Consider the following 23,345-nt stretch of genomic DNA (forward strand, 5'->3'; position numbering starts at 1 on the left):
TGGGCAGCTTCTTTCATGCACTTTCACAGTAGTGGTAGGATGAAATTCTAGGATTTTTGGAGACATCTTTCAACATGTTGCTATCTGACCTGGACAAGTTGGCAGTTGTTTGCAATGTTCTCCACTTGTAGATAATCTTCCACAGAATGGAATCCCTTTAGATCCCTTCCAAGATTCCTAAGCATCTCTAGCCTTCTTTCTGTAGGCCTCGGAGAGCTCTCTCTTGGTTTAGGTTTGGTTCGAATACTCACCTTAGCAACAGTGAGCAAACAAATCGAAATGTGTGATGTTTAAATAAGACGAGTCCTCTCTAATGATGATGTAATCATTTGCTTTCGATTGTGATTTCAGATATTTGGTAAATGCTGTAGTTTGTCCACATAGGAAGTTTGTATTTGTTTATTTAAATTGTGCAGTGGACTATAAAATATAAACATGGCATGATGTTTGTATTATATCATCATTTCTATTGGTACTGTTTAAGAGAACATCAAATCTTGATATGTCCACGTTAGAAAAAACCTTCCAAGAGGTGTACTTACTTTTTGTGCACGTCTTCCCTGCTGCATCTTATACGCTTTGGCAGCACTAATTTGGCTTTTTCTCTTTTATAGTGTCAGCTTTCCACGGCTGCAGTTCTTGTCATCTTAATATCACATTTTTCTTTTGATGTAAATTCTGTGGTGCTTTTGCTTTGTAAACATTCTTTCTAACCACCCATTTATGTGTTTCTCTTTTTCTGGTATCAGGCTCCAGAGAAATATACTGATCTTACCTTGATCCGAGGTCGCCTGCTGCGAAAAATTTCACCGCCATATGAAGCAGTTGATGATTTTATCCGAGATGTCTGGCTGCTGCTTGGAAATGTGCTGAAGTACTCACAGGTATAAAACTGAGGGGCCAGCTGGTCACCCAACTGCCAGCGTCTTGGCCAATGAGTACGAAATGTAGGACTAAGCTAGAGAACACACCCCAGTCTGTCCATTTAAACAATTTTAATGAGAAAAAAAAACAAAACTACTCGACCTTCCACAAAAACTGATTTATTAACAACCACACGACAGTTTACATAAAAGGTACTTTTTTTTTGTGCTGTAGATCACTTACCAGAATATGCTGACATAGTAAATAAAGGTTTAGAAAGTGGTATGTTGTCCCAAGAGTTTTAACTGCAAGCAATATGTCTGATTTAGTAGCAGACCACGAAGAGTGGAAAAGACTGATCTTAAAATTAAAAGTCATAAACGAAAGGAATAATAATTTATATATATATATATATATACACATATGTACTTTTTAAAAACCACACTTATATTAAGTTAAAAAGTAAAAAAAAATAAGTCTCTCATACATCACTCGTAAAATAAAAGCGTGGGCGCTTTTGCTAAGATTTTAAGAAGTGTCTTTTGAATGTTGTTTGATGAAAAGCACCCACACTTTTATTTTACGAGTGATGTATGAGAGACTTATTTTTTTTTACTTTTTAACTTAATTTAAGTGTGGTTTTTAAAAAGTATTTTATATATATATTATTTTCAACTGTTTAGTCTTGGGTTTCTTTTGGTATAATTTTGTAATCAATATTTTAACACTTTAATATTTCTATCCGTTACTAGTGCCATCTATTGGTAAAATCTTTAACTATTCTTCATATGAAAATTTTATTAACATGGATTAATTGATCAATTAGTGAAACGGATTATTGATTCATGTATTGTCATCGGATGTGAGTAAGTGTGCAAAAGTTCAAGTCATTTGGACAATAGGAAGTGGGTTAAATATTGATTACAAGATTTGTACCAGACAACAAACAGGTGAAGCGTGGTGTGGTGGTCCTGCTAGAGAGACTCACTAAGCAGGGACCTGTGGGGTTCTCTAGGTGGGTCTTTGGTATGCGCACACAGTCTGCTGGCTCTTTGGCACGATTCTCGGGGAGTCCACTCAGCAATGTGTGGGATGGTCTGCAGGTCAGGATATGGGGCTGTTTTTGAGTGCTGGCACCCACACTCCCTTCTTTGTAATGTTGTTTTCTTTCTCTTTTCATATTTCCAGAATCCAGAAATAACCAAAGTAGTAACAGACCTACAGTTGTCTTTCTCTCAGAAGCTGATGGACGTTTTTGCTGGTAATGTTGCCCCAGATTTTCTAAAGCCACTTGCTTCCAAAGCTACTTTGGGGAAACGGATTAATGCGGATTCTTTGTTCTGTGATTCAGAAGAAAACTGTGCTAAGAAACTGTGTCCATGAGGACCTTCAGCTGAGCACCGTACTGCGGCTCTGGTTAATCAGATGGTCACAGGTTTGCCCTCCGAAGCACTAGAATTCCAGTGGATTTACACCACTTCCATTCTGCATGGATTACTTTTTATATACTCTTTTTTTTTTATGTCGTGACATATTTGCTCTTTGATGGAGACAACAGTTGATTTTCTATCTACTGCTTGGTAGGGTAGTGGGTTTAGCACCTCTTATTTTTATCTAACATATTTGTGTTAAAAAAAAAAAAAAAAAAAACACAACAAAAATAAACCTACCCACATTTGTAACTAATTAAAATGTTAACAATTATGTGGAGTGAACCATTTGATTTATCCTGAAAGCCTTGCCTTTCTTCAGAGAACAGTTTTCCACATTGGCCAATACAGGCGTTGTCCACAATGAAGAGAAGTCATTATGTGATTTGATTGGCCACACCACCCGAGTCTGTATTTACACTTGGCTGTTAACTGTTTATTTCAGTATCAATTTAGGTGAAGCAGAGCATCAGCCCCTAAGCTGCCCCAGAACTTGGACCTGGTCAGAGTAGGAGGACATATTTGTACCTTGATCTTCCAACCAAGGTAGGGGATCAAAGTGATGTTCTGGCTGCAGTACACTGGTGCGTGTTTCTCATAGTAAAAATGCACGCAGCTAAGAAGCCTGGTGGTTGAATATGGGTTTGGGGAGAAGGCCTCCAAACGGGGCAAGTTAAAGATGTGTATTCGCTGTATCAGGGAGCTGTTCAAGTCTCTAGTGTTTATCATCATTTCTGTTAAGGAACAGAACACAACGCTTCATCCTCGCTGGGCTCCTGCTGTGGTGTGTAAATCAAAATGAAACCCCTTATTATATTTTAAAGGAATTGAGAGTTTTTAAAATCCTGTACCCCGCTGCAGCAGTCCATCAGCTTCACATTGGCCTCCAGTGGGTACAGCGCAATGCCATTGATATCGTTTGGTGAACTCCACAGTGGCAGTCAGTAGATGGAAAGCACTTTGCTGTGTGGCCAGTTGCTTGACTGCCACTGCTTTCTGTATGCACACCATCTTACATGTTCAGTTTCACTGATTTTTGGGTTGTGCATTTAATGGCTTATTATGAATGCAGTTTTTAGAGACCCAACACAACAAAGCACAGCTGTCACTGCAGGGTAAAGCAGCGAAAGTCAGTAATTGTGCTGTAATTTAGCATTAACCGTGAGGAGACGCACACCAAAGCTCAGCTTTTGCTGCCTGCTAGGGTTAGTACATGGAGTAAAGGGCCACAGTGTGAAGCGCCTCCATCCAGATGGCAGTGTGAGGTAGAACGAGGCAGCAGAAATCACGATTTAGGAGCTGGAGGTCGGTGGTGGGTGGGTGGCATCAATGTGTGAAGCTGCATGTCTTTCCAAAAGGGTACGGTGTGAAAAGTGCCGCTGGCACACCCCACAGGTAAAATTCCGTTCAGGCCGGTGTGTGCGCATGTGTACATTGAGTGAGCTTTTCTGGGTAAAGCGCTTCGAGCACACAGAGCACTGGAAGGCACGCACACCAGTATGAACAACCATGTGCTTCAGGAGGTAGTCCCGCAGTGAGAAAGAACGCCAGCAGATGCTGCACTGGTGGGGCTTCTGACCTGGAAAGAGAGGACACCGGTGAGAAGAAGAGAAGAATGACAGCTGCACAGAAGTTCCCACAGCAGCCTAATATGACAAGTCCCCTTGTGGCACCCCGTGTATGACATACCCCCGAAACAGTTCACAAAAACTCCGCATTCTCCCATAATTGTGGTCTGTGGTTTACTCATCCAGCATCTTGTAGTTGTTCATTACACATTTTCATCTCAAGCCCTGGGTACTCGACTGTCATCACTGAATGTAAGAAAGCACTTACCAGAGTGAATGAACATGTGCTTGCTGTAGTTCTTGCGTGACCTCAAACTCTTGCCACAGTGGGTGCAATCAAAGGAAGTCTCTGAGCTTTGTGAGGAAGTAGCTGCACTTCCAGCAGTAATGGATGACGAGGAGTGTGGCAGACTGCTGCTGGCAGGTGGCACCCCACTAACAGATTCTACCCCTGTCACCACAGGGCCACCCACGTAGAAGGCTTGAGTGCTTTGTGCTTGTGCAACTGGGTATTGGAAAAGAACCTGTGGGGAGATGAAAAAAGGCCCTTAGGACAGAGCTTGGATGGCTTACTACCATCAGGCAATCATCATGAGAAGTAGAACCTACAGCCATTTCAAACACAGCTAACTGGTGGAGATGCAAGAACTAGTTATTTTCAGATCTAAATAAATTAAGTTAAATGAAAGAACCCAAACACTGATCTGAACTCCAAGTACAGTAAGTGGTACACCGTGATCAGATTGATCTGGTCAGAGGTGGGGTTCTGAAATCCATTTTAAAACAATACAGTGTCAAACAAAGTAGGTAGCAGAAGGAAGGGATGGGCGCTGGTGAATGGAAACTCATTTTACAGAAAGAGCTTAAAAAAAAAAAATTTTTTTTTTTCAAAAAAAGAAATTGGGGAGTAGCCACCATTCATTCTCTAAACCTGCTTAATCCAAGGTTAGGATGACAGGAATGGAGTCCATGCTTCCAGGCCACTGCAGAGGTGAGAGCTATGGGGGTAGCACCGAATTGTCTTCATTTAACTGGGTTTTGTACTGGCAAATGATGCCATTTTAATCTTGAATCAGGGCCCTGGAGTTGAGCGCATATCTGGTGTTCTGCTGTAATTTGCGTTGTGTGTCAAGGGCTTTAAGTGACTAATAGAAAGGAACTTTGCTTGTCCTAAAGGAAAAAAAAACCCTGCTTTTTACAAATGTTCAATAAATAAATGTAACATACAACAGCTCCCTCTGAAACTCACACCAGAGTTACTAAAAGAGAAACACTTCTGATTTGTCAGTGACAGTGAAGCATTAAACAGAGATGGGTTCCTGTTGGTATAAAGGAGTCCTAGTGGCGTTTCTTGACACACTTTAAATGAATACTTCATTGGCTGAAAGGCTTCAGGGTGAGTGTGGCATAGAGAGGATGTGCAGCACTGTTCAAAATGGCACTCAGTTTTATTTTAATTCTCTCCTTTGCTACTGCACCCATGGGGTCGTGCATTCCAGAACAGAGCCTGCCCTTTTAGTTAGCTTGTTTTATTATTAATTCAAAGCTGTAGATAGAAGTCAGTATACAAGTGTATGGCATGATGTGCATGTTGCTTATAAGTTTGTTTTAATTATACAGGGTGTGCAATTGTGTATCAGATGCCAAACTTGTAACATGAAGTGTACATTACAAGAATCTCTAGACCTTAAAGAGCAATCCTAAAGCCTTTGGTGAATTTTAAGCCTTCCAACAAGAAGACCAGAAGACTCAAATGGCTCCAAGGTACTGTATTACAAAACCCCACAAATCTTACTTCGGCTTTAGAAGTCAGCAAACATTGAATCCATCTTGGTTTATGTAGCACATTTCATGGTAAAGACCCTTAGAAGGGGATTAAATACACATTTGATATATGTCACCCTTCACAGACAGCAGTGTCACAAGGCTCTGGTGCTGACCACAGCTGATTATTTTATTTAATAGTTTTAAATATCCAATCAGCCAAAACAGACTACCACCTATCTGCTTTTTTAGCCTACAACCCGCATTAAGGGAAACCGCAGCCCAATCTTTGCTTCCTCTGCAAATTATAATGTAACTGGTTTTATTTACACCAAAAACGAGGTGGATTTTAACAAAATATGACCGCCACTGTGCCAGTCCCAACACTCGGCAAGAATCAAAAGTCACAATTACTCTCCCTCAGAATGTTGCAACATCTTCAATAATGAAATTGCCCACAGGTGACCATCTCTAGCTGCCCAGTGTACCTTGTGCTCTCCTGACAAAACTTTTACCAAAATAATACTAAGAACAAATTGAACAAACAAAAAAAAATGTATACATACTGCAGGGAAAATAAGTACTGAACACGTCAACATTTTACTCAGTAGCTATTGGGGCTATTGACATGAAATTTTCACCAGATGTCAGTAACAACTCAAGTAATCCACACATACAAAGAAATCAAAGCAAACAAGTCCATAAATTAAGCTGTGTAAGAAAGTGGAGTGGCACAAGATAAAAGTATTGAACACATGAAGAAAGGGAGGTGCGAGAAGTCGGGGTATTTAGAAAGCAATCCTGCCCCCTATCAATGCAAATGTATATCCGCTGGTTTAGTCCTATAAAAAGGTTTCTCATTACCAAGGTGTCACACAAGAAGCATCTCACGATGGGTAAAAGCAAAGAGCTCTCTCAAGACCTTCGCAACCTCATTGTTGCAAAACATACTGATCGTATTGGTTACAGATGTATTTCTAAACTTCTGGATGTTCCAGTGAGCACTGTTGGGGCCATAATCCGGAAGTGGAAAGAACATCATTTCACCACAAAACGTCTGCGACCAGGTGCTCCTCACAAGATTTCAGACAGAGGAGTCAAAAGAATAATCAGAAGGGTTGTCCAAGAGCCAAGGACCACTCACGGAGAGCTTCAGAAAGACCTGGAATTAGTAGGTACAGTCGTTTCAAAGAAAACAGTAAGTAATGTACTCGACCGCCATGGCCTCTATGCACACTCACCGCGCAAGACTCCACTGCTGGAGAAAAAGCAGGTTGAAGCTCGTTTAAAGTTTGCTGCACAACATTTGAACAAGCCAATGAAATACTGGGAGAATATAGTCTGGTCAGATGAGACCAAAATTGAACTCTTTGGATGTCATTGCACACAACGTGTTTGGAGGAGAAATGGCACTGCACATCACCCCAAAAACATCATACCAACAGTGAAGTTTGGAGGTGGGAACATCATGGTGTGGGGCTGGCAGACTTCATATAATTGAAGGAAAGATGAATGGAGAAATATACCGGGACATTCTTGATAAGCATCTTCTGCCATCTACCAGGATGCTAAAGATGAAACAAGGGTGAACATTTCAGCAAGACAATGATCCCAAACACACAGCCAAGAATACTCAGTGGGTTTCAGAGAAAGAAAATAAAGCTGCTAGAATGGCCCAGCCAATCATCTGACTTAAATCCAACTGAAAATCTACGGCATAAACTGAAGATCAAAGTTCATAGAAGATATATTTAATGCTACAAATGTTGACGTGTTTAATACTTTCCCCGCTGTATATATGTATGTGTGTGTATATACCTATATATACACACACACACATACATATACCTGTAAGCAAATTGTAGGAAAGAACGAAGTAATGAGCACAAAAATAACAAACGGAGTCCAACAAGAGCTACCATCATGATGTGCGTTCAAGTCCTGGTCTACCACCTACTTACAGGTGCTGGTCATAAAATTAGAATATCATGACAAAGTTGATTTATTGGGCAGCACGGTGGCGCAGTGGGTAGCGCTGCTGCCTCGCAGTAAGGAGACCTGGGTTCGCTTCCCGGGTCCTCCCTGTGTGGAGTTTGCATGTTCTCCCCGTGTCTGCATGGGTTTCCTCCGGGTGCTCCGGTTTTCTCCCACAGTCCAAAGACATGCAGGTTAGGTGGATTGGTGATTCTCAAATGGCCCTAGTGTGTGCTTGGTGTGTGGGTGTGTTTGTGTGTGTCCTGCGGTGGGTTGGCACCCTGCCCAGGATTGGTTCCCTGCCTTGTGCCCTGTGTTGGCTGGGATTGGCTCCAGCAGACCCCCGTGACCCTGTGTTCGGATTCAGCAGGTTGGAAAATGGATGGATGGATGGAAGTTGATTTATTTCAGTAATTCCATTCAAAAAGTGAAACTTGTATATTAGATTCATTCATTACACACAGAATGATGTATTTCAAATGTTTATTTCTTTTAATGTTGATGATTATAACTGACAACTAATGAAAGTCCCAAATTCAGTATCTCGGAAAATTAGAATATCAATTAAGACCAATGCAAAAAAAGGATTTGTAGAAATGTTGGCCAACTGAAAAGTATGAGCATGTACAGCACTCAATATTTAGTTGGGGCTCCTTTGGCCTGGATTACTGCAGCAATGTGGCATGGCATGGAGTCGATCAGTCTGTGGCACTGCTCAGGTGTTATGAGAGCCCATGTTGCTCTGATAGTGGCCTTCAGCTCTTCTGAATTGTTGGGTCTGGCGTATTGCATCTTCCTCTTCACAATACCCCATAGATTTTGGTCAGGCGAGTTTGCTGGCCAATCAAGAACAGGGATACCATGGTCCTTAAACCAGGTACTGGCAGCTTTGGCACTGTGTGCAGGTGCCAAGTCCTGTTGGAAAATGAAATCTGCATCTCCATAAAGTTCGTCAGCAGCAAGAAGCATGAAGTGCTCTAAAACTTCCTGGTAGACGGCTGCGTTGACCTTGGACCTCAGAAAACATAATGGACCAACACCAGCAGATGACATGGCCCCCCAAACCATCACTGACTGTGGAAACTTTACACTGGACCTCAAGCAACGTGGATTCTTTGCCTCTACTCTCTTCTTCCAGACTCTGGGACCTTGATTTCCAAAGGAAATGCTAAATTTACTTTCATCAGAGAACATAACTTTGGACCACTCAGCAGCAGTCCAAAGGCGAGATGCTTCTGACGCTGTCTCTTGTTCAAGAGTGGCTTGACACAAGGAATGCGACAGCTGAAACCCATGTCTTGCATACGTCTGTGCGTGGTGGTTCTTGAAGCACTGACTCTAGCTGCAGTCCACTCTTTGTGAATCTCCCCCACATTTTTGAATGGGTTTTGTTTCACAATCCTCTCCAAGGTGCGGTTATCCCTATTGCTTGTACACTTTTTTCTACCACATCTTGTCCTTCCCTTCGCCTCTCTATTAATGTGCTTGGACACAGAGCTCTGTGAACAGCCAGCCTCTTTAGCAATGACCTTTTGTGTCTTGCCCTCCTTGTGCAAGGTGTCAATGGTCGTCTTTTGGACAACTGTCAAGTCAGCAGTCTCCCCCTTGATTGTGTAGCCTACAGAACTCGACTGAGAGACCATTTAAAGGCTTTTGCAGGTGTTTTGAGTTAATTAGCTGATTAGAGTGTGGCACCAGGTGTCTTCAATATTGAACCTTTTCACAATATTCTAGTATTCCGAGATACTGAATTTGGGACTTTCATTAGTTGTCAGTTATAATCATCAACATTAAAAGAAATAAACATTTGAAATACATCATTCTGTGTGTAATGAATGAATCTAATATACAAGTTTCACTTTTTGAATGGAATTACTGAAATAAATCAACTTTGTCATGATATTCTAATTTTATGACCAGCACCTGTAGAACACTTCAGTCGCATGAACATGGCCATTTACATGTGTCTCTTTCTCAAGCTCTGGGTCTCTTCTTCCTCTCTTGCCCTCTCCACATTAAATGGACCTGTGGCAGCAAGATGGCTTCCAATCTCATTCCTGGGAACTCCCAGGTCCAAAGCAGCAGCCTACACCTCCCCCTAGTGGCACCTGCACCCCAAGCATTCAGGTGCTATTGCCTCAAAGGCAGGTGCCTTGTTACTTGCTCTGCTTGAAGGACACTACACTTCCATGTATGTCATGCTTTGCACCAAAGTTTTAAACTTTGATACAATACTAATAGATTTATTAAAATTCAATACCATTTTCAATAACCAGTGTAAATAAATTGCAATTCTGTGTACTTTAGAATCTTTTCACTGATGAAAACAAACACATTTTTAATCATTGCAAAGTAGGGCAATCACTGTAAATTGTAAAAATATGGTTCTGTGAACAATAAAAAATAAGTTTAAATCTGGTCACTGCTGTGCTAAGCACCATTTTTCATGCTCTGTTCACACAGACCCCCATCCATGAAGTAGCCGCCACAGCCAGCCAACCTTAATCAGCTTTCACTTTCATCACCATCCCACAATTCAACTTCTACTGTAATACACTGAGTACATGAGCACAGGGAACTGAGCGCTGAAACACTGTCTCACCTTATATAGTAAATGTGATGAAAGACAATGTTTAAATCACACATAAAAGAAAATAAAGTGCTACAACAAGCACACTTTGCAGTCAGTGTTTAAAATAAAAAATAAAATTAAAAAAATCGATGGAGTGATGGAACCTAATGAGAGTGTTTCCCCTGAATGAACAGCACAGAATAAAACTGGCCCACAGCTAAAAATAAACTGCAGATACCTTCTTAATGCATTAAACATTCAACTGACTACAACCAACATTTTAAACTCGAGAAAAAAAAAAAACATTCCAAAGGCTTACACTGATTAAGGTTTCCATAATTTAGAATTAACTCGTGTCAGTCCTTCAAGTGTTCAACAAAATTGGTTGTTAGCCCCTTTAGTTGGTGTTGTGCAGTTGCAAATCTTGCATACAGGTTTGCACATATCTTGTGGTTTTCTGTCCCCATTTGGTCAAAAGCCAATGAATTGTATTTCTAGACTCCACTCCAGCTGCCGTCTTTATCATTTACAGGTGCATCTCAATAAATTAGAATATCATGAGAAAGTTCATTTATTTCAGTAATTCAATTCAAAAAGTGAAACTCATATTATATAGATTCATTACACACAGAGTGATATATTTCAAGTGTTTATTTCTTTTCATTTTGCCAATTATGGCCTACAGGTAATGAAAACCCAAAATTCAGTATCTCAGAAAATTAGAATATTGTGAAAAAGTTCAATATTGTACTCATGGTGTCCCACTCCACAAAGCTAATCAACTCAAAACACCTGCAAAGGTGTCCTGAGCCTTTAAATGGTCTCTCAGCTTGGTTCAGTAGGCCACACAAGGAGGGTAAGCCACAAAAGGTCATTGCTAAACAAACTGGCTGTTCACAGAGTGTTGTATCCAAGCTGATTGCCTCCATGCCACACTGCACTAATGCAGTAATTTGTGCAAAAGGAGCCCCGACCAAGTATTGAGTATGTACATGGACATACTTTTCTGTATTAAAAATCTTTTTTTTTTTTATTGGTCTTACTTAATATTCTAATTTTCTGAGATACTGAATTTTGAGTTTTAATTTCCTGTAGACGATAAACAGCGAAATGAAAAGAAATAAATGCTTGAAATATATCACTCTGTGTGTAATGAATCTATATAACTTTTTGTATTGAATTACTGAAATAAATTAACTTTTCAATGATATTCTAATTTATTCAGATGCACCTGTAGGCATGCTGGTGAAGGCTCAGACTACTGAATTTGCAATCTTATTAACACCTGTAAGAGGGTGTAAACAGGGCTGCCATTCCACGCTCAATTGTCAAAAGCCAGAAGGGACCAAAATTCCTAATGCATTCCCAATACAGGCAGTAGAATAGATACCATAAAAAATGGGTATTGAAACAGTTTTTAAAATGTTACAATCGATACTTACCGATTAATAACACTACTAGATTCACCTCTGACATTTTCTCGTTGGCCTGCCTCTCTTTACAAAGGGACACTCTTACCGACCTGCTGTCCAGGTCTCACTTCTTCTCTTTAAGCCGGCCTTTCCGAGGATACACATAAAACACCTTGCCCATGGCTGTGCAGTTGTTGCCAGTGAATGTTTCCCCAATTAATGTGAGGGCTTTGTAAAACCTTCAACTTGTCTCATGCTACCTTTCCTGTTCAGAATCCACATCCCAACCAGGTCATCTGCTACAACTGTCACCAATGGGACAACCAATAATACTTAAACTGGAAAATGCAATTTATGAGGTTGCTGGAGCCTGAGTGGGGTGCCCAACATGCAAACAAGTAAAGCACCCCTCAAGTAAGGCTGGGCCACTAATCTTGTCATCAAGCTCAATCCTGCAATAGTTGGTTACACTAATGCTTGGCATAAGAAACCAAAATGGCTTTTGTAAAGACTGACCTTCAGGTAGCTAGCTGGATGCCCTGGTTATCCTAAGTTGCTAACTTTTTCCTCCCACTTCCATCTAAACAATAAACCACCTATATAAGAATTTGGATCGTGTCTACTGCCACTGCATGCAGCAGTTGACCAAGCTAAAGCAGACCTTGCTAGCCACACACATGGCCTACCTGGGTGGAAACTGCTGCTGTCTGTGATGGTGGTGGCTGCTTGATCTGTGACAGAGGTCTCCCTCGGGGAGTGTAATGAAGATCCTGAGGGTGTAAGACCTGCGACACTCGACTTGCACTCTCAAATACCTGAGAAGTTACCTGGTGTTGCTGACCCTGGTAGTCTGCTTCAGAGTCAGGAGTCGTGTCTACCTGCCAGTTAGGGATGAAGTTATCAGGAAAGACGTCACTGCCATCTGCAAAAAACGTCTCAGACCCTGACTCTGGTGGGTAGCCTCCCAAAGAGTCTTCAGCATCGGCTCCACTGCTCCCTGCTTCTACCACCTCAGTTTTTCTATACCCAAAATCTGAGGGGGAGACCTCTACAACATCTCTCTCTTCCGTCTCCTTTACTCTCTGCTCTTCATCTTCATCTCCACCTTCTTCCATTTCCTCCTCATCTTTCACCACCACTAATGCAGCTGCTGAATTTAATGGCTGCTCCCCAACCTGAAGTCTTACTGGCTGTCTCTGTTTCCGACTGTGACTGCTACCCCCCGCAGCACCGCTTGAAAACCCAGTGCTCTCCAGTTCTGCATCTCCATCAGTCTTCTCCACAGTGTTAAGCCTCTGGTGATGCTGGGCAGCTTGGGAAAGAAGATCTCGTAGCTTGTATCGCACATCCGACGTGCAGCCTCCATTTCCCACCTTCATAACTGCCTCCTCCTGAGGACGGCTACATGGGCTTCCCCTAGCATCTGACACAGGCTTCTGTAGGGCCTTCATGTCCACCTTTGAGGTTGTGGGGCCCTTCTGAGAAATGATTTGTGTGCATTCATCAATAACAGTCTTAATCTGCAGAATGCTGGCAGCTGTGAGGATACAGAGGGCCTCTGACTGTAGAACCACCAAGGAGCCACTGTACATAAAGTCCACCAGTTGACGGACGGCCTCTGCGGGTACCAGAGGGGGTACTGAAATCTCTGAATACCCCAGCAACAGCTTGTCATGAAAGAAGGGGCTGCAGGCTGCAAGGACGCAGCGGTGGGCACGCAGTGTTGACTCCTGAATGTGAACGGTGACATCACAGAAATGACCGTCCAGCCGCTGAGCATTCAGAGTCTCCAGAAGGGACTTGCTGAAGTTCTGCAGATGGATATAATGGACGGGCTCAGACATGGCAGATGTTGGGCTTGGAGGCTACTTTAATAATGCTACTAAAAAGATGTGGCCCAGTCCAATGGCTTGATGTACAAAGTCAGGGAGAGATGCACGCCTTAAACCTGTGCTGGTCCTTCTGCTACTTGATATGTGCCCTGTAGAAAAAGAAAAATAGTCATCAGCAAGAGTGAACAACCAGAAGCAATGGAAGAGGGTGGTATACACAAGGAATGAATCTAGTTTTGTAACCCTAAGTTTGGAGGTGGCTTTCCTGAGGAAGCCTAAAGGATCTGCAACATTTACTGTCCAAAACACCATAATCACCCCTTACTCACTGTGCAATGGACCTGCAGCAGTGGGATCACTGGCACAAGTGCCACTAGTTAAAGGCATACATACACGTCATACACAAGGATGACGGCTGATGTTCAACATTAAATATAGAGATAGGCCCTTGGAGACTAAAATACATACAGTATGTATCTGTAGCACATAGCAGACACACTTGAGGGCAGGCCCAACCCTAAAAGCAGCAAGTGCAGTGTGATGCTATATATAAGTCAGCCTGCTGTGCAATAGCCAGACAAAGTACATGGCCCCTCAAGCTACCAGAGCCTGCAGCAAGTGACTTATTCTTTTTTTTATTATTATTATTTTGTACTTTTGATGGCAGAACACTCAACAAATCTTTTCCCTTGAAAAAACAAATTTCACCACTGCTCGTGAGTGAATATTGTTTCTGTGTCTGTAAGAAATAATCCGAGTTTTTCTGTTTGTCCCTGTGATTTATTGATTGTCATAGCAAAAGCTATTCTCACGGTAAACTGTAAACATTTTACTACGAATGGCATATCACGATCTCCTTTGGTGTGTAATGGTACTCGCGGAATATATACATCACCTTTCTTTTTGCCTGTTAAAATTTGCATCGCTTCTCCGAGATCGTCAATATACACCCGACCGAATTGTGTACTCTTTGAAATTTAACTTGTCGTTCCTTTAACTGTTGTGGGACCACAGATTCTCATAGCATATGGTCCATTATTGTGTAAATCCACATTTTGTCCATTGAATGATGCGAAAAGACTTTGTTGTCTACTCTTTTTTTCAGACCTCAATTTGTCCCGGTATTTTTTCAATTATACCTGGTTCTGATGATTAATAACCTTTTGTTTGTGGTAATGCAATCATTTCTATCTTTTCTTTGATACTGTAGTGACTGACATGATAAAGTGTCACAAAAGTTTTACCTGAACAATCGCTGACTTCCTAACCCCATACACAACTTTCTAGCACCCTCTCCAACGCCCCCCCCCCCCCGCCCCTTATCGCATGAAATCAATACCCCGCTATCAGTCCTCCGTGCTGTACTCCGCCTTCCCTCAATCGGACCTAACAGTCACTTTAAACCAAAAAGCCCTCAACCTGGGTGGGATAATAATAATAATAATTCATTACATTTATATAGCGCTTTTCTCAGTACTCAAAGCGCTATCCACACAGGGAGGAACCGGGAAGCGAACCCACAATCTTCCACAGTCTCCTTACTGCAAAGCAGCAGCACTACCACTGCGCCACCTGGGATGCTACAATACTGTCGAATTTTACTGCTTTCATATTCTGTACCTTTCTCTGCATGTGTATCGCGCCATTGTTTGTTTGAGCCTTTCAAATTCCACTGCTTTCATAATCTCTTATCTGCCTTTTTTTCTCTCCAATGCCTTTGGGTGTCTATTCTCCGTATTGTCCTTATACGCTTTCTATGCGCTGAGAGCACATGATTTGTGTGTACTATGTGCTTTTACACGATTGATTTTTTTTTGATCGGTGTGCTCTTATATATTCCGTACTATCTTTGTGGACCCCGTAGTGTCTTACGTTTGACTCTGGGTGCAGTGCAGAATCCTCTTTTCTGTGTGGCTGTGTCGTTAATCGTTAGCTATGGGCGCGTTGTTTATCCAGGCGGGCTCGTGTTTGTATATCCGTCAGTCGAGCTCGTTCGTTTTGAACCCGTGCCTGCTTTGCTTCCGCTGTTTCAGACGCGTGTCGTAGGCGCCTGCGTTCATTGATCTTATCCAGGTGGGCTCGTGTGTGTATCGTTGAGCAGTATTGTGTTTGAATTTGGTGTAAAGCGTTCAGCGGTTTATACAATCCCAAGCAGCACATTATTCCTAACTTCACTCCGCAGTAGTGCCACTCACAATATGGCGGTTGTTTTATTTGCTATTTCCATTAGTTGAGCTATACGCGCCTGCGCAGTACGTCTCATGGTCCCATCGCCATGTACCTGCGTCCATGCCATCCGGTTTACCATTCTCGGTTAGTAATATGGATGATGTTGGAAGGGCTACTCAGAGCAAGACTGGGTAGCCATCCAATTGCTGTAACTACTCGACAAAATCATTTCTGCATGGTGCAACATTCCTGAAAACTCATCCAGCATTCTGCAGAGTAGACACACAGACAAAGTAACGGTGTTCTGAAGGCCAAAGGAGGCACAATATGTTACTCAACAGTAGGGCTTGGCAATCTAATGAATATTGAGGTTATATTCAATACATTTTTACATTTCAAACCTGAGGATGTTTAGCCTTCTCTTTTTATTGTGAGCCATGCATTCACTCAACAGTGCTGAGTAGTACACACAACTTAGCACTGTTTGAGTTTTTGCACTTACCATTGCTAGTGTATGATTGGTCTTTCTATTAAAATCACCTGTTAGGTAAGTGTATACATTCTTGTATGAAAAGATGGAAACAGACCTGTCTTGGGTTAAGCTTCAAAGCCCATGCCCCCTAACAAAGGTTTCACAGTTTACCTCTCACATATCTGAGCTCATTTGGTGGTAACAGAATGCAGTGATGGGAGTAAATCAGACCACAAAGCAGATAAAATGTGGATATTATCTGTAAAAAGGGAACCCATGGATCTTTTGCACGAAGATGGTTCGGCTTTCAATGGTCAGATGAGCAACAAAGCAGAGTCATATGTAAGGTATTACTAAAAATGATCACTACCAAAAGGTAGAAGTACTACAAATCTCTCCCATCATCTCAAACAATATCGCACAAGTTGTAGACTGAGGTCTGAGAGAAAATTACTGATGAACGTCCCAATGTCATATACTTTGTGACCACCAGAGAACATGTGAGCCCTACCTGACCTTCACTGAACATTTTATAGAAAAAAAAACAATGTGCACATCTATAAACAAGCTACTTTCCAAAAGATCATACCGGCATAATCATTGCACAAAGCCTTCAAAATGCACTAAACACTTGGAATTTAAAAGAAAACGGACAAGTGGGCTTTAGCATGGAAAATGGCAGCAATGTACTTAAAGCAGTGAGCTGAACAAATGGACGAGGCTGTAGTGTTTCAGGCATGCAGAGGCTTCATTTCATTATTGGTGAGCAGGCTTTGTCGTGCTTTACTATGATTGCAGTATTGATTCAATATTGTGCTCGATAGTATGTGTAACAATATCTAAGCTTATACTAACGGATTATGATGGACATAAAGAGATATATATATGTGTGTGTGTGTACGTTTGTTGTGTGAGAGAGAAATTGTGAAGAAAATTATGTTTACCAATACCAAAATATTTTTATGCTATGCATGTCCACATCAATGAGAGGATGGACTGGTCTCATAACATAGAGGAACTAACTATACAAGAAAAGGCAAAGAAGACTCTTTTTCCTTAGGAGACTGTGTTCCTTTAATATGGGTTAATTACATACTTCACATATTCTTTAACTCTGTGATGGCCAGAGTGATTTTCTACACTGTGGTATTCCGAGCTGATAGTAACATCACTTCAAGAGATGGCCACCAAATTAAAATGCTAATTAAAAAGGGCTGGCTCAGTTACGGGAAGCACTCTGGACCCCCTGAAAATCGTGGTGAAGGAGAGAATGGAAACAAAACTGGGTGTCATGAACAATGCTACACATCCTCTCTCTAACACAATAACAATGAGGACTTTCAGCCAACAAATTATTCAGACATTTGTCAAAAAAAACGTTGCCAAGGCTCCTCTATCCCAACAGCAATACACCTGCCTCACTGTGAATTGTGTGTTCAAACCATTGTGTGTATGTTGTTTATTGAGCTCCTGTGAAAAGGCAAATTTCCCCATGGGGACAAATAAAGTTCTTTCTGTCTATCTATCTAATTAATAAGTCATTGGTGTATTGTATCTGTGTGTGTGTTCTGCTCACAGACAGAAATATTGATGGAGCACAGGTGACTTGCTCAGGGTCACACAGTATCAGTGGTGGGATCCGAACCCACAACCTCTTGGTTTGAAGCCCAAAGCCTTTACCACTGTGCCACAATGTGTGCTTATACATTTGTAATGTTAAATTATGATGTAAAAGTAAGAATTTTCTATACATTTTTATAAATATCTTGTCCTCATTGGTGCTTTACAGTAAAGGCTAATGAGGCATGGTGTATCACCATAAACTAAAAGCTTAAACACGTACAGAATACATCCAGGACAGTTGTCAAGTACTGATCTCCATCTTGTGATTGCACAACATTGTAAAATAAATTGTAAAATTTTTGAACAAAAAAATACCAATATTATGAGATTCAGGTGTTTTACAACAAGAACCAGGGGCCTTATCTTTAAACATTACACAAGCACAAAAATGTTGCATACTCCTGTTTCCATGCTCATATCAAGTGTATAATAAGTAAAGTTAGCTTAAAGCTACACACATTTAAACGGCTGCCTCAGACCATGCGTACTTGAGTTTCTGCTTGATTTTGCAAATGGCCAGCACCCAGTGACCAAGCAGTACTACAGTTTCTGTGTGGTTTCCCTTCCTTTTTTAGATTTGCATCCATGACGCAGCCTTAATCAAATATATCAAAATTAATTGCACATCTATCTATTATAAAAAGAAATCCTGTCCTGGAAGGCAAAAAGCAAGTCTATGATACGTGATCTTCTCGTAAGACATTTTAAAGACCCGTGAGACCAAAGACACGCCCTACTTACAATCTATCAAATAGGACAATAGGCAGCAAAACATTCAGTCTTGTGAAGGATTTGAGCACACACAGATCCAGGGCTCTCAGCGCATATAAAGACAGTACGTTATAAATGAAATGTCGACATCTAAACGAAGAAGAGAGTGGCGCGGAGAAAAGAGACTCAAATGCATTGGACAGAAAAGGGAGCAAAAAAGAATACTCGAGGTGCAAATTCTGAAAATAAGGAAAGTAATTATCAGCAAGGAACAAGCTGAATTGAAAAAAGCATGTCCAATCCGGCTCAGAATTAAAAGACAATGAGTAAAAGAAAGCAGAACTTCATAAAGACGTTTACAAACGTTGGCGCTAAACACATGCAGAGCAGGTTAGAGACTATGAAACCAGTGAAATTAGAAAGGCTCAAAAAAAAAAAAAAAAAAGCGCTATACACATGTGGAGAAAGTTAAAGGATATGAAAGTAGGAAAATTAGAAAATATAAAAAAAGAAAGTAAAGATCGCAGTAGCGCAAACAAACAAACTGCCTCATTTAACTATGCACCAGTCTAACTTTGGTTTTGCACAATAATTACTACACTATTGCACCTTAACACTTAATTCTACTTTACTCACATAATTTTACTTATTTATTACGTTCTACTATACTATTATCTTTCAATCTATGACTTTTTGTTAATCTGATATTCTTCTAACTTTGCACAGTTTTTGATAAGCGGATCAGGATGCATTTCACTATACAGTGTTGTCCTGTATAACTATGCATGTGACAAATGAAGAATCTTGAGAATTTCAAAAACGGAGTTTACCGCACATGCATTTATTGGTTACTTTGTTCATGTATATATATTTATCTGTCTGCTTATTTAAAAAGCTACATTTACCCCAGGAGTCAAAAACGTTCTGTCTAGCCCTTGTACAAAAACCTAGACAGAAGCTGGGGTATCACCTTGGTAACCCCATGTACTTTTGGAACTGTGAGAGGAAAATAGCACGACTTTACAGACAGGAGTCCAAAGCAGAACTCTACTACTTTTTTACTTTGTAAAAAAAAAAAAATATTAACTGCTGATGATGTAGATCGTTTTGTCTGTGCTGAAATTCCAAACAGAGAAACCTACCCTGACCTCATTAAAAAGATTCAGCATATTGGGACTCGCAAGATTACAAATATTGTTTTTACAGAAGTTCTGAAATAAAAGTGAAACTAATGAAATAGCAACAACTCAAAGAAAAAAAAAAATCTTAAAAGTGTGTATCCGGAAAACCAAACATGGAAGTTGGCGAGCGAAGCGAGCAGGGGGCGAAGCCCCCTAGTCATTTACAAATTTAAAGCACCTGATTGTAATTGATCTGTAATAATAGTACATGGAACTGCCAAACTATTCCAAATACCATGGCTGCTTTAGCATTCTTTGAAGACATCACAAATGAAAGAATTAGAAAAGAGCACATATTTAGAGATCATACTGATGTTTTGTCCCATGATGATGAGTCAATTTCGATTTCCAAGAGCTATCCTCTTGGAGCTGTGTACTGAACTGGCACCAGCTTTACAAGGGCAGACTCTGAGGAATTGAGCTCTACCTGCTCCTTTGCAAGTTCTGTCCACTCTCTGGTTTTTAGCCACAGGAGGGTATTTCTCAGTCACCACGGAGCTGCACTATGCCAGCTCTATAGGATGGTATTGTTCGCTTGATAGATAGATAGATAGATAGATAGATAGATAGATAGATAGATAGATAGATAGATAGATAGATACTTTATTAATCCCAAGGGGAAATTCACATTTTTTTTTTTTTAGATAGATAGCTTGTCATCCAAATATAGATTTCTTTACACTGTGGTTGAATGGGCAAATATCAAAGTGCAATTTGCAGCAATATCCAGTTTTCCAAATGTAATTGGGGCGATCGACTGCACGCATATTGCTATAAAGGTGCCGTCAGAGAATAAATTTGCTTATGTAAATAGAAAGCATTTCTACTCTGTTAAAATGAAAATTATATGTGATGCAAAAATGTATCTCATTAATGTTGCGGTGAGATATATATATATATATATATATATAGAAGTGTCTTGCCAATAACTGCAACAGCTAGCTGTTCAAACAGTGTGAGGCCCAGAATTCCGCTACTTCCTCCAGTGGTGTTCACATTCAGACAGTGGGCTAAGACTCGCCTTTTCATGCTGACTTTGATATCAGACCACTTCTTTTTTTATTTCAGGCACTGTGCGACTTTCTGAACTTGAACGTTTGAGTGCCTCCTTCATGCTGTGCCACTCCTTCAGTTTCCTTCTGTTGCTCATACCACTGCTTAAGCCACCAAATATGTTTTTCCTTGACTCCACTTTACTGAGTAAGACCTCCATTTCACATTTGCTGAAATTCTTTTTTTACACATGCTTTAACCAAAACAGTGAGCAGAAGGGGCTATTTATATTGATTTGCATATTCAAACAGGTGAAATCCTGGAAAGACATGGGATAGGCACATGCAAATGCTTAAAAATTCATGCTGATTGGGATTTATAAAGGGAAAATGCGTAGAACTTGGCTTACGCAGTTTTATGCATCTAAATTTTTTTGCAAGTGCACACATTTCTAGTTTTTCTGCTTGAATGTCCAGAGTTGATGTCTAGGTTTATGCACATCATTAAAGCACAGGTATGGCTATTTATTTTGAATTTAACAGTAATCTCTGCTACTAAATGAAAACTAAAAGTACAGAAGAATGGCAATTTGAATTTAGCATTGTCTATGAAGCCCCAACTGTGAATGCCATCTCAGTGTTTGTCTTCTTCGACAATAATCTTTAACCCCAGGAACGTGATTTCCTTTTGAAAGGCCAAATCACAGTAAACTTTTCATGCCATGTAGTTGGTTTTGTTTTGATTTACTTCCATATTTATTTGAGAACTCACACAAGCAAATAGAAAATGTATACTTACAATGACTTAAATAGTACCAGGAAAGTGCAATAAAATGATTTTTTCCAGATTCCATGTACAGTCATAAACATGCACCAGAAACATGGAAGGCATGTTTTCTTCTGTCAAAACTGTTGTTAGGCTTTTATTTTCTGATGGTACCTCGTGGCCAACTAGCCTCTACTATAAACCACAAGGATGGGCAAGATATTGTTTTGAATTTACAAAAAATACTTTAGAACACAACTTTGCATGGAAAATGCATGTACACCATGTTTGTGAAGAAATAACTTCAACTTGAAAAATACCAAACTTATCCTTTAAACAAGAAAGTGGACAATACAACATAGGAAGACGGTTTTGACTATGTGGTCTCTATTATGTAAAGTAACTGGGACAGATGGCTGAACCAAACGAACAACACAGAAACTGTGATGGCGTGGTTTCCTATTAATAGTTCTTTATTTTAGATATCACAAGACCGCACCTTCTGCTACAGATATGCATTAGAAATAAGTCCGGACATGACCATTCACTTACATACAATACAATTTACAAACCTGTGCTGTACCAAAGAACAGAACCATTCTTCAGTGGCAAAAAAGATAAACATTTTACATCATCCATACACATACAGCCTTGCACATCAACACCTCAGGAACCATTCACAAGGTTCCACATTAAGTACTTAGTAACTAAATTGGAGGCATAATCTCATAACCGCGCCCCCTCCGTCACTACAGAAATGACAAATATACACTGATACCATCGTGACCCCTCAAAGCAAAAAAAAAAAAAACAAAACCGTGCACCACAACTGAGCATCAATGAACCTTAAGACTTGACAGAAGAACGCAGGTCTACATCCGCTTTATATGTAGGTGAAAACCATGGCGATTCCCACAGCAGCAGTCTCTAACCAGCCCCGAACGCCCTCTCCAAACGTATGTGTCGGGTCCTCCTCAACTGCTTGCTCTAGACCTGCTGGTTAAATCGAGCAGCATCCTATGACTCCTCTCCAGCTCTGCGTGCTCCTTGGCACTCCTCACCACAATCGCTTGGCTGTCCTTTAAAGGCCTACTCTGGTGAGGGAGGTCACAACTGTAGCATTTCTGTTTTTCGCCGGCAGTGCAATTTGGCGCTACTTAAGCACAGTGAAGCCACGGACAGCAGACGGAATCCAAGTTCATCTCTATGCCCATTTTACGGTTTTCGGAAATGTTAACTTCCGCCCTAATACCCCCCCAACCCCCCCCTTTACCAGTCTTACTGGAAGTCCAGGTATGCCTCGACACTCATGCAGTCGTCTAGAACGAGAATTGTCCTGGCCCTTCACTCTTCATCCGAGGGAGTTACTCCACAAAGCCGGCGGCCCCTGCGCGCACATCTTCGTGTTTTTGTTTTGCTTTTGTAACAATAAGCCGTCGCCGCGCCGGCTGACGTCACGGGAAGCGCAATGACTCACCCCGAGGCTGTGTACTCCCGCTGATCTGCCTACTCGGCGTGGACTCAGTCCCCTCCACTCGGCGTGCGTGTCTCGATCTATTTTTATCTCAGAACTCTTGTCCCTCGTCTTTCCACGCCCACCCTTCCTCTCTCGTCAATTGTATCTAATACGCCTGGCTGACGCCATGTTGGCTCCAACTGGCTCTGTGGCTAAAGCCGAGGGACACCCGCGATGGAGCCGAAATGGCACCGCTTTCCTGCTAGGCAGCACACTCATTTTCTGTTACGTTGACATGTGAGCGAACGAAAGATGTTACAGAAAGTGGCTTTAAGGAACCGCCCGAGATGCGAAAAAAAGTTATTTTGACATTGTAAACATTAAGACCATTCAGTTAAACAAAAATGGAAAAATTAGGAAGGGGCCAATCTAATCCAATAATAAACATCGGTAAAAGTACTCCTAATGAAAATGTATCAGTAAATATAAATCCTTATGTTTAACAACTACATGAAAACTAATAAAAAAAACAGCATATCATTCGGTGTGTACCTTGTCA

The 23,345-nt window shown here is 41.0% G+C and overlaps 2 protein-coding genes across 6 annotated transcripts in view; one reads left to right on the forward strand and one right to left on the reverse strand.

Moving 5' to 3' along the window:
• Positions 1 to 2,568, forward strand: part of LOC114661338 (transcription intermediary factor 1-beta-like) — a 114,366-nt gene extending 111,798 nt beyond the window's left edge. For both annotated transcript variants that reach the window (XM_051933865.1, XM_051933864.1), the window contains exons 17-18: positions 750 to 884; positions 2,053 to 2,568. In XM_051933865.1, the coding sequence (XP_051789825.1) occupies positions 750 to 884; positions 2,053 to 2,247 (330 nt within the window). In that variant the 3' untranslated portion in view covers positions 2,248 to 2,568. The remainder of the gene's footprint in view (positions 1 to 749; positions 885 to 2,052) is intronic.
• On the reverse strand, positions 2,027 to 23,190 carry zbtb45 (zinc finger and BTB domain containing 45). Of its 4 annotated transcripts, none has more exons than XM_028813557.2 (4): positions 22,808 to 23,190; positions 12,271 to 13,565; positions 4,131 to 4,386; positions 2,027 to 3,873 (listed from the first exon to the last, which is right to left on the reverse strand). In XM_028813557.2, exons 2-4 carry the CDS (start codon positions 13,426 to 13,428, stop codon positions 3,587 to 3,589), a joined length of 1,701 nt encoding a protein of 566 aa, XP_028669390.1. In that variant the 5' UTR covers positions 13,429 to 13,565; positions 22,808 to 23,190; the 3' UTR covers positions 2,027 to 3,586. The 4 variants fall into 4 exon arrangements, with proteins under 4 accessions (XP_028669390.1, XP_028669391.1, XP_028669388.1 ...); XM_028813558.2 differs by lacking the exon at positions 22,808 to 23,190 and adding an exon at positions 22,613 to 22,795; XM_028813555.2 differs by lacking the exon at positions 22,808 to 23,190 and adding an exon at positions 22,604 to 22,795.
• Positions 23,191 to 23,345: the final 155 nt, after the last annotated feature.

This window comes from Erpetoichthys calabaricus, chromosome 11, assembly GCF_900747795.2.
Source record: "Erpetoichthys calabaricus chromosome 11, fErpCal1.3, whole genome shotgun sequence".
Classification (NCBI taxonomy): domain Eukaryota; kingdom Metazoa; phylum Chordata; class Cladistia; order Polypteriformes; family Polypteridae; genus Erpetoichthys; species Erpetoichthys calabaricus.